This window comes from Gouania willdenowi, chromosome 3 (genome assembly GCF_900634775.1).
Source record: "Gouania willdenowi chromosome 3, fGouWil2.1, whole genome shotgun sequence".
NCBI lineage: Eukaryota > Metazoa > Chordata > Actinopteri > Blenniiformes > Gobiesocidae > Gouania > Gouania willdenowi.
In genome coordinates, this window is record NC_041046.1 from 26,646,017 (window position 1) to 26,658,900 (window position 12,884).

The following is a 12,884-nucleotide window of genomic DNA, read 5'->3' on the forward strand; positions in this document are numbered from 1 at the left end:
ATCTATCATCTAATCTATTTCCCATCTATTGGTTACCTTGTTAGGCTTCCTAATCAATGAAAATATTGGTTTTAATATTTTCGGTGTGGGCGCCTTTTTTGTGTCAGTATACAACTAATTTTTTTTTATGGTAAAATGTGGGAAAGCTTGATATGAAACATATTATAATAATTGTTAACTACACATGGAACTGTAACATTGTTCCCCAGTTTTGCGTTAAATTATAATTGACAATTTTTATAGAATTTTTATGGAATTTACAACTACAAAGTCAATTATCTGAACTCAATTACAATTGAATGACTATTATGACAGCAACGTCTTTTTAAAATTACAATTATACAATTATAATTATGCCATCATTGTAATGAATTATCAATTTTGCAATTACAATTATATTTGACTCCAACCTTGGTCATAAATCTGAATGACAGAAAAACACAATGTTAGTATTTTTTTTCTGTTTGTTTTTTTTCAGTCAAAAGTAACATTAATAGAAAAAACACACAAGAAATGATCTGTCTGGTTCTTTTTCAAACAAATAATCATTGACTTTGTGATGCAGCAGCAGCAGCAGCTCTGGAGCTTATGTTAGAAACTAGAATGATTTAAACAACAGCAAACGCAATCTAACCAAGCCATTTACACTGAAGCTACTGCACACAATGCAGAGTTCTCGTACTCTGCAATGAGAAATGACACATGGGTATGCATCAGTGTTAACCTGCTGTGAAGCACAGTCAAAGGAATACATTTGATAGAACGTAAAACAGATCACTAGACAACCCCGTACCAATGTTGTCATAAATGAAGATTGTATTCATAAAAATAAATAAAGGGATGGGTTTGAACCCATGAATGCGATATTCATGACAAGAAATGTTAGCATACAGAATATGGTTTGTGTTTAATTCCTAAAGAAACATCCACACCTCATTCAAACCGAAGAGGATTCATGGAAGTCTATGTTAAAATTTATTTGACTACTTTCCGCATAAACTACATCATACTTGTCATCCTAAGGTATAAATATTTCACAGGTTAAATAATTTAGCTTGCAGATGCTGCCAGTGTTTTTTTTTAGAGAGCTGAAATTAGGTTAGCAAGCTTCAAATTGTAAGAAAACCCAGGATTCCAATTACTTGATATTGCTCCTTGGGCTCTAATAACGCAGATGTTGTGAAAGTTGTGCCGCCTGTTTGCTCATCCAGCAGAAACTGTTTCCCAGTCTCTAATGCTCCAAAAACGCCTGCAGGCATGTTTCCAAAGCAGAGCGTTCACTAAAGAGGAAAAGCTACAACACAAAAAGCCAGCGTTGACATGCTGTATATGTTTATTACTCGTGTCTTCATCCTTCAAATCAATGATAGGTTACTGTACTTATGTATTTCCTCATTCCTTTGCTGCATGACTTCAACGCGTGGCTTGTTTAATTCTTTAAACTTAACACAAATCTGCAGATAAGAGTCCATTTGAATTTTTTTTTCAGTAATTTGCTGCATTTGTTCTGACGACGAACCTCTTTGCAGTTTTCAGAGTTGGAGAAGTGAATGAGGTCATCGTTGTACATTTCCTGGGTGTTGATGATGTCACTGTACTCCTTCTGGCTCAGGTCTTCGGGGTTGATGCCGTTTGCTCTGAGGAACTCCTGGTAAGCTACGCTGAAGGCCTGGCCGATGGACTGTGCGATGAGCTGAGCCTGCACACACACAACGGAAACGTGGACTTTTTTTTCCCCACTCAGTAATATAATAATAAAAATAAAATAATAAATACCAACGCAGTAATGAAAATCTCTCTATAAAAGCTAGGAAGTTCTGTGTGCGTGCGCGTGTGTGTGTGTTTGTGGAGCAAATTTCTCCCCGACGTGGTCTCTGTTTGACCTGAAACTTTTTTAACAGCTTCCACGTAGACCGAGTGTGTGCGTCCCTTATTTTGGAATTATTTGGTGTTGCAAAACGTTTATTTTAAATGTTAAATGTTTTAATTGTTCATGTTTACCCAGAAGTGAAACCTATTCAGCTTTTGACCTCAGTGTGAGGTGCACTAATCTGTTCATTTACAACCTCTAATAATCAGTAGAAGAAGACCATGAGAGAGAGAGAGAGAGCGAACAGAAGGAAAAGACGGATAGAGTCCCACACAGCAACCAGGAGGACAGGTAGCGAGTCTCTCACACACACACAGACACACACACACAAAGTACACAAAACGACAAGAAAAATGCACAAAAATACACAAAATGACTCCAAAAAACATACTACACTAAAAAAGAATCACACTGCAATGGAAACAAAAAACAACAATTATACAAAAAATGCACAAAAAGACAACAGAAAGATACAAAAAATACACATAATGACTCCAAAAAAAATATATTACAGAAAAATACACCAAATGAAGAAAATATATAAAAACGAGTAAAAACAACAAACACATTAATCATGCGCATGACCCATAGAATCAAACCAGGGAAATCACACACACTATTTTACTTTGCACCCGCACATATACCTCTTTATAACACTACAGAGTACAGAGTATGTACATCCAACCTTCAAACACATACTCATTTGGCCATACTTGACAACTCTACTTAAGCTCCTCCCACTATATGAATACATACTTCCGACGGGCACTGTACTAGTACTGGTAATTTGGACCATTTTTGATTTGAATACAAGTACAAAATTATTATTATTATTATTATTTCATTCTATTCTTTTTTTTTTTTGATTTAGTGTAGTTTCACTCAACTAAATTCAAAATGATCTTTGTTGTCTCAGTATGGGATTCAGGTGACAAATCCTAAATCAGCATGAAATTTAATTAACGGATTAATGGACACACGTATTACCATGCCCCGCCCCTTTACACTAACTAAGTCAAAATTTGCCACTGACTGGATGAATTTAGTTCTGAATAATATTAGTCGTTAAGCCCCTTTACTATCATTTTAATGGTTTGTGTTAATGTCATGCTTTTTATTTATAGTCATGTCCTTCCTTTATTCTGCAGAAAACATTACGCCGTTTGGTTGTTTCTTTTGTCGTTTAGTGTGATTCTCTGTTATTTTTGTGTATTTTGTAGTCATCTTGTGGACTTTTCTCTCATTTAGTGTGTTTTTGTTGTCATCTTGTGTGTTGCTAGTAATAGTAAGTATTTTTCTGACTTAATGTGTGTGCTTTTGGTGTCATTTTGTGTATTTTGTTGTCGTTTTGTGAGTTGCTGGTAATATTTAGTACAACTTTTTCTCTCTCTCAAGTAACCCCTCTACCCCCTGTAGTGCCACTGCGTACCCCTAGGGGTACACTTACCCCCATTTGTGAAACACTGGCCTAGAGCATGTAATGAGGGGGTTTTGATAGAAATCGGACTCCCTTAAAGTGTAAGTAGTAAGTACACCCACGCTTGTGCATTTACATTTTGTTTTATGTTATTAGCATTATACAGACATTTAAAATGCATGTAAACCAAATCATGCCCCAATTTACTCTTCATACATGTAGCACAAAATCTTTATGTTCACAAAAAACAGGAAAAAAGCACATCTTTATATTATCTATATATTTTTTCTATTGTGACATTTTATACAGCTACATTGAGGTCTCGCTCAATTGAATGCAATAAATTAATCTGAGAATTGTCCTTTGTACTCTAAAACTATGTAGGGATGTTTCTAATAGCAAGATTACATAAAAAGAAGGCAGTGGCTATCCGTACGGTTTCCATATCAATGTACTGACATTCTATCCGTACGCAGCGCCCCTATTTGGCCGGTTTAGGTCACATGACAGGTCAGTCATTGGCCAGTTTAGGTAGTGTGACTAAGACTAAACCTTACCCTAACCCTATCCCTATCCCCAAACCTAAAGAAATACACAGCAGTTAAAGTACTCTATATGCTGGTTGGATGTAAATGGCTTTTTTTAAGCACTGATTTTCCTGTGTACCCAATACATGCATGTAAGGTTTAAAGAACTTGGAGACAATATTTCCCAATATGACTTAGTTTTCCATTAAAAAATTAAAGAACCACTTAATCAGTGCACAGCCAACGCAACCACAAGACCATAGAGACAGATAATAAACTGATGGTGGAATGGCTGAATAGATCAATTCTCCCTCTGGCTGGGCTGCAGAAGGAGATGAAATGTGGACAGATTGGAGTCCAGCCTATTTCTTCACTGCAACATTGTTCAAGCTGCTAAGTCTTGCTGAATCACCAAGCAGCAGCAGCAGCTTGGCATTGTAAGCGAAAACAAAAAACCCAAGGACCCCGGCCAATATACATACACACATCAGCGGGTTGCTTCAATCTGCCTTTACATAGCGAAGAATGAAGGTTTCAATAAACACACGTACTAGGGATGATGTAAAGCAGTGGTTCACAATGTACCCCCTTTGCATTTTTGTCAAATCATGTGTACCCCCTTTATGTCATGAGTACCCTCTCCATATTTTCATACGGTTTTTCATTTGTGTAACAGCAAGCTCTCCTAAACCCCTAAATGTGTGTTGAACATTGGTTCCCTAAGGCTTAATCTACAGATTCAAAATAATGAGCGGAATTTAAAGTGAAATAAAAACAAAAAAAACATGCAATTTTAATGTGATTATTTTAATACTAAGTAAATACTGTCTCCAAATGTAGCTAATAATTGTGTCCTATTGTCAGAAGTGTGATAAAATTGACTCTACAGCATAAACTAATCCTGTTTCAACAAATTACAAGAAAATGTAGTATTTCATTGAGAAATAGTTTGTTAATAATTCCAGCAAGTTAATTTTGTCTTCTTTTTGAATGAAATGACTAAATAAGGGTTTCATTTAAGATATTATTCAAAAAAGAAGACAAAATAAACTTGCTGGAATTAATCGTGGAAGTCATGGACAAAACTGTTTCCAAGCATTGGACACATCAAAGGGATCAGCAGGTGCCTCTGAGGAAGACTGGCAGTTGACAGGCGATCAAAGTAAACTCTCTTAAAATATTTCCTGAAACGAAAGCTCAGTAGTTCACTCACATCCTCGGACTCAAAGACGTGGCAGATCATCTTGTACTGCTTCTTTGCTTCTGGAGCGCCCGGCGTCGTTTCTATGCAGTCCTGTGAGGCTGTGCGAGGCATCCGCCGACGTGCCATCAGCACCACGATGTTTCCAATGTCGGCGATGTAGGATATAGTCCGGAGTGCGTTGTCCATCATGGTTTCCTGACAATGCCAGCAAGTAAAAATACAGCTTTCAGATGTATTCTGCTTTAATACTTCGACTCAGTGATTCTAAGAACTGAACGTCTGCGGTTCTCAGAAAGTTTATCATTTTTATTTAATCCTCTGCTTTACACACAATGACACTAATGACCTTTTGCAGTGGTTTTCAAACTTTTTTTTGGCTCAAGCACTCCCTTTTCTCTTATTTCTGAATCAAAGTACCCCCCCTTTGTCCGACCACAACATTTTGCTCAGAATACTATAAAAAAACAAATATCTAGCTATAAAAGCAAGGATGGTCTGTGTGTGTGTGTGCGTGTGTGCGGAGCAAATATCTCCCCGACACGGTGCGAGTTCGACCTGAAACTTAGTTCACGGTTTCCTAATACCCCAAGTGTGTGTATCTGGAGATTTGTGTCCAAGGTAGAGAGTCTCACACACACCGATCAGGTGCGCTTCACTATCAATCACTGTCTACGTGTGTGTGTGTGTGTGTGTGTGTGTGTGTGTAAGTTGGGCCAGTTCAGATATATTTGTAGTGCATTTTATTTCGAATAGATTTATAATATAGAAAGTGAAAGTATAGAATACAGTTAATATTGTGTGTTGTTTTACATTTAAATAATATATTTTTAATCAGTAATTTTTTATTTTTTTTATCAATTACTAGACATTTCAGTTGACCCCATTTAAATTCCAGGCAACCCCACTCCAGCACTGCAAATGCTTCATTCTCAACGTGCATGTAAAGCAGATCTTTATCATGACATACCTGCGAGTCTGCATTCAGGACTTTGATCCTCTGGGTGGAAATGAACAGATCCACTTCAGTGAGAGTCTGAGCATCTCCATCAGAACTCTGAAATAGCACACACACAAATATATATATCCCTTTAATCTCTTTTTTTCAAGAATATTGTTCAATAACCTATTAAGTAAGTTGTTTATGTATTACCATGCATGCTGAGGTGCCGTTAAAGAGGTGCTGTTTCATGGACAGGTTATTAGGTGTGAAGGTGAGGTGTTAAAGCCAGAAAAAGAAAGTAAGAGTGTGACTGGTGTTTTTTATTTTACATCAACTTCCCTGGCATGACGACAGCGAGTTGGCAGTGACACAAGAACCAGCTTAACGCTAAACCCTCACCAGCTGGCTGTTACACCATCCAGAGCAGAGCAACACGCCTGTGCACATTTCCCTCTAATCGCTCAATGTTGCACACTCATCCTGTTCTGTTTGTTTTCAGTTTATTAATTAAAACAGAATACATGCAATAAATAGCTGGATAGAGGAAGAATAAAACACAGTTTGAATTTTCATTTTCTTTTTTTGGATCAACAACAATGCACTGCGTCAACAGTGCACTTGTTTTTTTGTTTTTTTTAATCATCGCTAAGGAAATAAAAATGCACAGCAGCTCAGGAAAGATTATGAAAATATGTGCTCTTTCAACTCCCAGGTCTCATTTCAGCTTTTAATCAGAGCTCAACATATTGCTCATTTATGTGATGCACAGCAATGATTGCAACTACACTCACATCCAATCCAAAGATCAACGTGTCTTGTAGAATGAGTTTACTGGGTATATTTCAAAGAGCTTCCCTTTGATAAACTTGCAGGTTATTAAGTGATAAACAGATATTCAACATATTTTGTTTGATTTGATTTATTTATTCAAGGGACAATGCATATTCAAAACAAGAACATGCTAAGAAACATGTACCTGTGAATATGCAGGTTTGGGGTCAAAGCTAATTTCCATCCTCAGTCCTCTAATAAAGATTGTTACTTTATATACAGTTTTCTCAGTGCATGCACGGGCAAACTACAAAACTGACCCTAGGAGCTGCACACAAAGTCTTTCCTTTTCGCCTGTGATTTACATCACTAATGTACGGGGTGAAACTGCTCAAATTTACACTTTATTACAATAATTACACTATTAATTTGCTATAGTATCGTGTCAGGCAGAGTAAATAATTATTCCATGTCAGTAGATGGTAAGCCAAAAAAAGGTTTCATCATACAGAAGTTTGAATAAACACTCAGGGTTTAAAGAGTTTGTATGGAAAAGGATACGGCAGTAGTCACTGTGTATTGCAACACACACACGCACGCACAAACACACACACGCACACACACAGTCCAAACAAAGTGTTTAGCTCTTTACAAAGTGCTTTTATGTCTCCTTCTACCATGTGGTCAAAGCGGTTGCGTTGAAATCCATAAGGAGGCTGCATTCATTATGTCTCTGTGGTTCCTCAGTGCAGTGCCCTGCAACACTGTCCAAACCAGCATTAAAGGCTATTTACAAATCACATCGATTTAAATGTCTCACTCAAATGGATCACGGTGAGGTACGTGTGTTTCATATTTGGCAGATATGGCCCAGCATGTTGGGACGTGCCCAGTTTCATTGACGAAATCCAATCAGATGCAAGACATTGTGAACAACAGGAATGATTAACACAGAAAAGAAAAGGTGGAAGTGGGAAAAAAAAAGTGGCCAGAAATTCTTCCTTTTGCTGTGTTTATTACACACTGACTTTTTCTGCACCCTCTGGCAGGCGAGCAGGCAGGCAGGAGGACAGGTGGGCGAGCGAGCAGGCATTCGGACACAGGACCACAATTAAACGAGAGGAAAAGGAGGAGGAGGAAATAAAGAAGGTAAATAAAAGACGGTAAGACGTTGAAGCTTCTTATCAAACGGTTGATGTGCTATAGCTGCTCCCACAAACAGCAGGAGGGACAGGGTGAGTGAGTGGTCTGTTTAATTAGGACCCATAGTGTAAATCAGCACAGCCTTGTTGGTTTTAAGCAGAGGTGACACGTAACAAAGTACAAATACTTGTTACTGTACTTAAGTAGTATTTTCTAGCTAACATTTTAAAAACAAGCTCGTTACTTTTAAGACCTCCGAAGATGACGCCACGACGTAAAAAGACACAAACTAACAACCGCGAAGCTGCTTGTGAATGGATCAACACGGCAGGACTCATTTTCAGACCAAAAAGGGCACGTCTCCAAAGAGAGAAAAATGATTCTCTTCAGGTTTCTTAGTTTTTAAAAATGTTAAACTCAAAGCTGCTCTGGGTTTAATCGAGCATTTGCATTTTTTTTTAATTGAAAGATTTTATTTACAAATTGGATCTATAATGAGTATTCATAAAGGGTAACAAATTAAATGTATTCCCATGTACCATTTTTTGACAAGTTCTTAAAATAAATAAAAGATTTAAAAACGCTGTCTTATTATTGAAAGGACAATAGTTTTCCTTTTTTACCTAAGTACATTTAGTAGCATGTACTTTTGTTCTTTTACTCAGGTAAGGGAGCAACTTCAGTACTTTACCAGAGTAATTTTTATTCAATTATCTATACTTTTATTTAAATACTGAAAACTAGTACTTTTGCCATCTCTGGTTTTAAGCAGAGGTGTAAAGAGTATTGATATATACTATTCAAGTAGAAGTACAAGTCATACATAAAATACTCAAGTACAAGTAAAAAGAAAGCTCAATTGAATAGTACTCAAAGTAAAAGTTACTAGTTACTTTCACCTCCACGTTTATTTTTGGTAATACATTTTGCCACGGTTACCTTGCATACAGTAAACATCTCATGTATAAACTTAAAGACCAAATATTGCACAATTGGTACTCAATTTTTTTTCCACAAAGGCACTTTATAAAAGGTTTGTTAAAAGGCTCTAAGTACAGTTAAATTTATCAACTCTAAAACTGAGAAAATAACCAGTATTGAGTTTTGCAGTTTTGGCACCATGCATTACGTTTTAATCCGATTGGTCGGTTATGATGTGATGCATTTGATTGTTGTCTAGTCATTTCATTTTTTGTCAATGTCCGTTGATCATTTGAAAGCAAAAAAATAATAATTTAACGGTTGGGTGTAGAAATGTAATGAAATACTTTGCTTCTTTTAAAATGTGCTTTAAGACCGTGCAAAGCAAATTCTGACATTTTCTTCTAAACACATTAAATATGCCATGAATGTATTCCTTAAGACATGTACAAAGCCATTCAACCATTTATAATTTAATTGTGAAGCTAGGCTTCAAAAACTTTCAAATTTCTGTGTTCAGGATTTAATGCGCAGGTCAGAAATCGGTGCCGTGTTACGTAACGGAGCCATCATTAGCTTAAACCCGACCCTGCTGCTGAAGCGCACCAAACTTCAGCGGCCTCCAGTGGGCGCAATTCGGCCCCTAGCCAAAAACAAACCACATATTCGGACTCGGGAATAAAACGCATCCGCTGGTGCCACATTTTCAGAGAAATGAGCATACAATTATACACCGCAATTTTGTTTTCCACCTCGAGCGGGCGCAGTTTTGACTTGGACCTGGGAGGGACGCACATATTCCGACTCAGGCGGAGCAGACCTTTCCGCTGATACCCCAAGCACTTTTGGAAGCACTATCGATGCTGGAGCCTCTTTCACACTGCTCTCTCCCACAGACACAGTAAAGAGGAGGCACCCTTCCCGCGAGTGGGCGTGGTTCCAGCGCCTCTAAAGCTGACACGCCCCCAGCGTTTCAGAGCATAGAGAAGTGCTTGTTCTTCCATGATTTTGAGACCTAATTTTATGTACTTTTTTTCATCTTTCAAATTTGGCTCAGTGGTCAATGACACATGTTTCTGTGGTGTGACAAACTCATAACACAAATTTATTTCTGTTTTACACGGACTTTAAGTACAAGTAAAACGACTGATTTAGAAATATACTCAAAAAAAGTACCCAAAAATGCAACTCAATTACAGTAACGTGAGTACGTATAATCCATTATTGTCACCTCTGGTTTTAAGTTACACCTTATAAAAGTAATGACCCGTGTTACCCTAAACAAAAACTGACAAAGCTCAATTAAAATCCAGCGCGTTTGTGTCAATCGTCGCTATCCACGTTCTTCAACTGTGAGATTTGTACAACACAGACTGTGGACTTTCTTATTAGGGTTAAGTGACTCTCTTCTACTTACATGTTTATTACACACTCCAAAATGCTATTAGCGGCAACGGAAGAGTGGAAAACAAATCAACAACAAGCAGAGAACAGAAGGAGGACGAGATGAAACCCTGAAAGTGCTTTTGTGGGTCAGGTTCAGAACGACACAGCTCACGTCAACAATAAGTTGGTCCTGCAGGTGGAGCACTTTGGAAAAATCTCTGTATTTTCTAAACCTTTGCATGTCAATATTTATTTAAGGAATCAAACTGAACCTGTGCTGCTCTCGTCTCGACTCACTTCAGAGCCAAATGTTTTATGTTTCCCAGAGTTTCTGCACAAACAACACACATTTGTCTTTGTGATATTTTACTTTTAATTCGTAACATCTACAGAGCAGCAAGCATGAGATTGACAAACGAAGGCAGGAGTGACGAGGGGCGGGTGAGCTAAGTGTCATAAATGTTGCATCAAACAGAGAAAGATGTGCATAAAAGACACACACAGCTCTGCTACTGCTATTTATCTAACATACTTAGTTCAGCCCTGCAGAGCATGCTCTTCTGCTTGTTTGTCCAACACATTTGCTTAAAAGGGGTTAAACGTATTACAGCACTACACTGTGAACACGGTCAGGGTTGTGTGGAGCCCACTGTGTCCATTTGAATGACAAAGTTTAAGCGTCGGCTGCGATAAAGCTATTAATTTCATCACAAGGGACAAATCAAAGAGATAAAAGATGATGGATTCTGCTCAGTGAACTAAAGGGTGTCTAAGCTGTTGCCACGGTTTCATATTTTAGACTTAGGCAAAGCCACAAATACATATAAATAGTACATGTGTAAATCAGGACAAAGTGCAACATAATAGTCAAATGTCATCCTTTAACATTTGTTTTATTTTATTCTACTTTGCGAAATGTCAATTATGAACACTGAACCATTTGAAAACTAGCTTTTTAAATACTTAAATCCAAGGCAAAATGTAATCTTCTTGACTTAAATAAGCACATTAGGTTGTTGTTTTTCCCCTTGCCTCAATCATATCTAACTATTGATATTAAATGCAGATTGATTCTAACAAATACATGGTTTTATTTAAACAAACAAAAACAAAAAAAAGCGCAACATATTTTGGATTTTTAAAAAAACTTAAAATATGAAATTACTTTCAAATGACACACTCTAAAACCTGCTTTTACACTCGTACACACTACAGATGGCATTTCACGAATCTGTAAGAGTGCCATCTGTTTTATTCTCCTCAAACCAAAGATGGTCAAAATGACACAATCTGGTGGAGTGCAGTGAAAATGATCAATTCAAAGGCAAAAGCCCAGAATGATAACACAACAAGATGATAGCATGCATTTTGTGTTCAACAAAACAAGACTATATATTTGTGCTTTGTGAAAGTTGACACCATTTGTCCACAGTGGATTTTATTCTTTCTACAGAAACTGAGTTAGAATAACATTCATTATGGATACACAACCTTCTGTTACAAATTAAAGACAGAAAAAAGTTTCACTTTTTTTTTTTAATTACAGGTTTGATGAAGTATTTTGTAACCCTCACCTGTTATTTCCATACATAGATGTGTGACATGTGACCTAAAATTAGATTTGTGAGGAGGGGATCTAATATTTAGTGTTGGACAATATCGGCAAAAACACAACATCGAACGTCCGTATTAATAACGCAAAATACCAAGGTCCACATTAGGTGTTTGAGGCAATGTGCAATTTCTATTGAAAAAATGATGTTCAGCATTAAGCAGCTCTACAGAGATATAATGTGATGAGCTGCACCACATCATCACAACAATATTAGTGAACAGCAGGAGGGATGTGTAGATGAGAAGATAATAACCTTAACATGGCAGCTGCCTCATCATTGGCCAACCGGGTCAGGCAGGAGCCCTGTGGCCTAATCAAGGTTTACACCACTCACTTCTAATGTCTGAAATAAATGTTATCATATGAAAACATGCAGCTCCAATGTTCCTACAGTAAATGCACAAAGGAAAAAAAGGTTTTGGTTTGCTCCTTTATATTGATGCATGCGTTTTTCTGATACTGAGCCACATGCAATAAAGCGTGATGTATCAGCTTTGTGAAGTCCATGTTCTCATTTCCTGCAAAGCCTCTGTGTTAATAATGTTATGGTTTACGGTTGTGATATCATCTGTGTGTCTTTAATGCCGTTGCAGAAATCAAGATGTTAGCACATTTACTGATGCACCTTATGGGGAAAAAATGGGGGTGAAGCCTTCAAATAAATGCAATAAGTCAGACAGGAGTGACTTTAAGGCTCCTACTTTTTTTTTTTATAAGTTTTTTTGTTTCAAGGTGAAAGATCTGATTTGTTGCAAGCTTGTGCTAAAAGTGCCAACTCCTGTGGCTTGTTGGTCTAAAGGATTGTGGACACTACATCTTATCTTGTCATGCACTTTAACAACCATGCTGTAATTTAAATCTAGTTTATGAAATTTCTTCAAACAGCAGTAAATTTTCAGCTCATCTGTTGCCAGCTTGTTCTTCCAACGATTTACAGTTAATCAGACTTTAGTCCATTAAATATCTGTACTGCCAAGATATTTATAGATGTGGTTCCTCTCATAAAATTAAACAAAAACTCAGAATTAGTCTTTTTTTTAAAAACATAATGAAGTCGCCTAAACTCTGGTTGTCGTTGTTACGTAATTAT

At 37.1% G+C, this 12,884-nt stretch overlaps 1 protein-coding gene across 1 annotated transcript in view; it reads right to left on the minus strand.

Moving 5' to 3' along the window:
- apba2b (amyloid beta (A4) precursor protein-binding, family A, member 2b) overlaps positions 1-12,884 on the minus strand; it is a 66,077-nt gene that overhangs the window by 7,289 nt on the left and 45,904 nt on the right. The window contains exons 7-9 of the mRNA XM_028437059.1: positions 5,986-6,072; positions 5,028-5,213; positions 1,520-1,699 (exon numbers count right to left, since the gene is read on the minus strand). Of these exons, the coding sequence (XP_028292860.1) occupies positions 1,520-1,699; positions 5,028-5,213; positions 5,986-6,072 (453 nt within the window). The remainder of the gene's footprint in view (positions 1-1,519; positions 1,700-5,027; positions 5,214-5,985; positions 6,073-12,884) is intronic.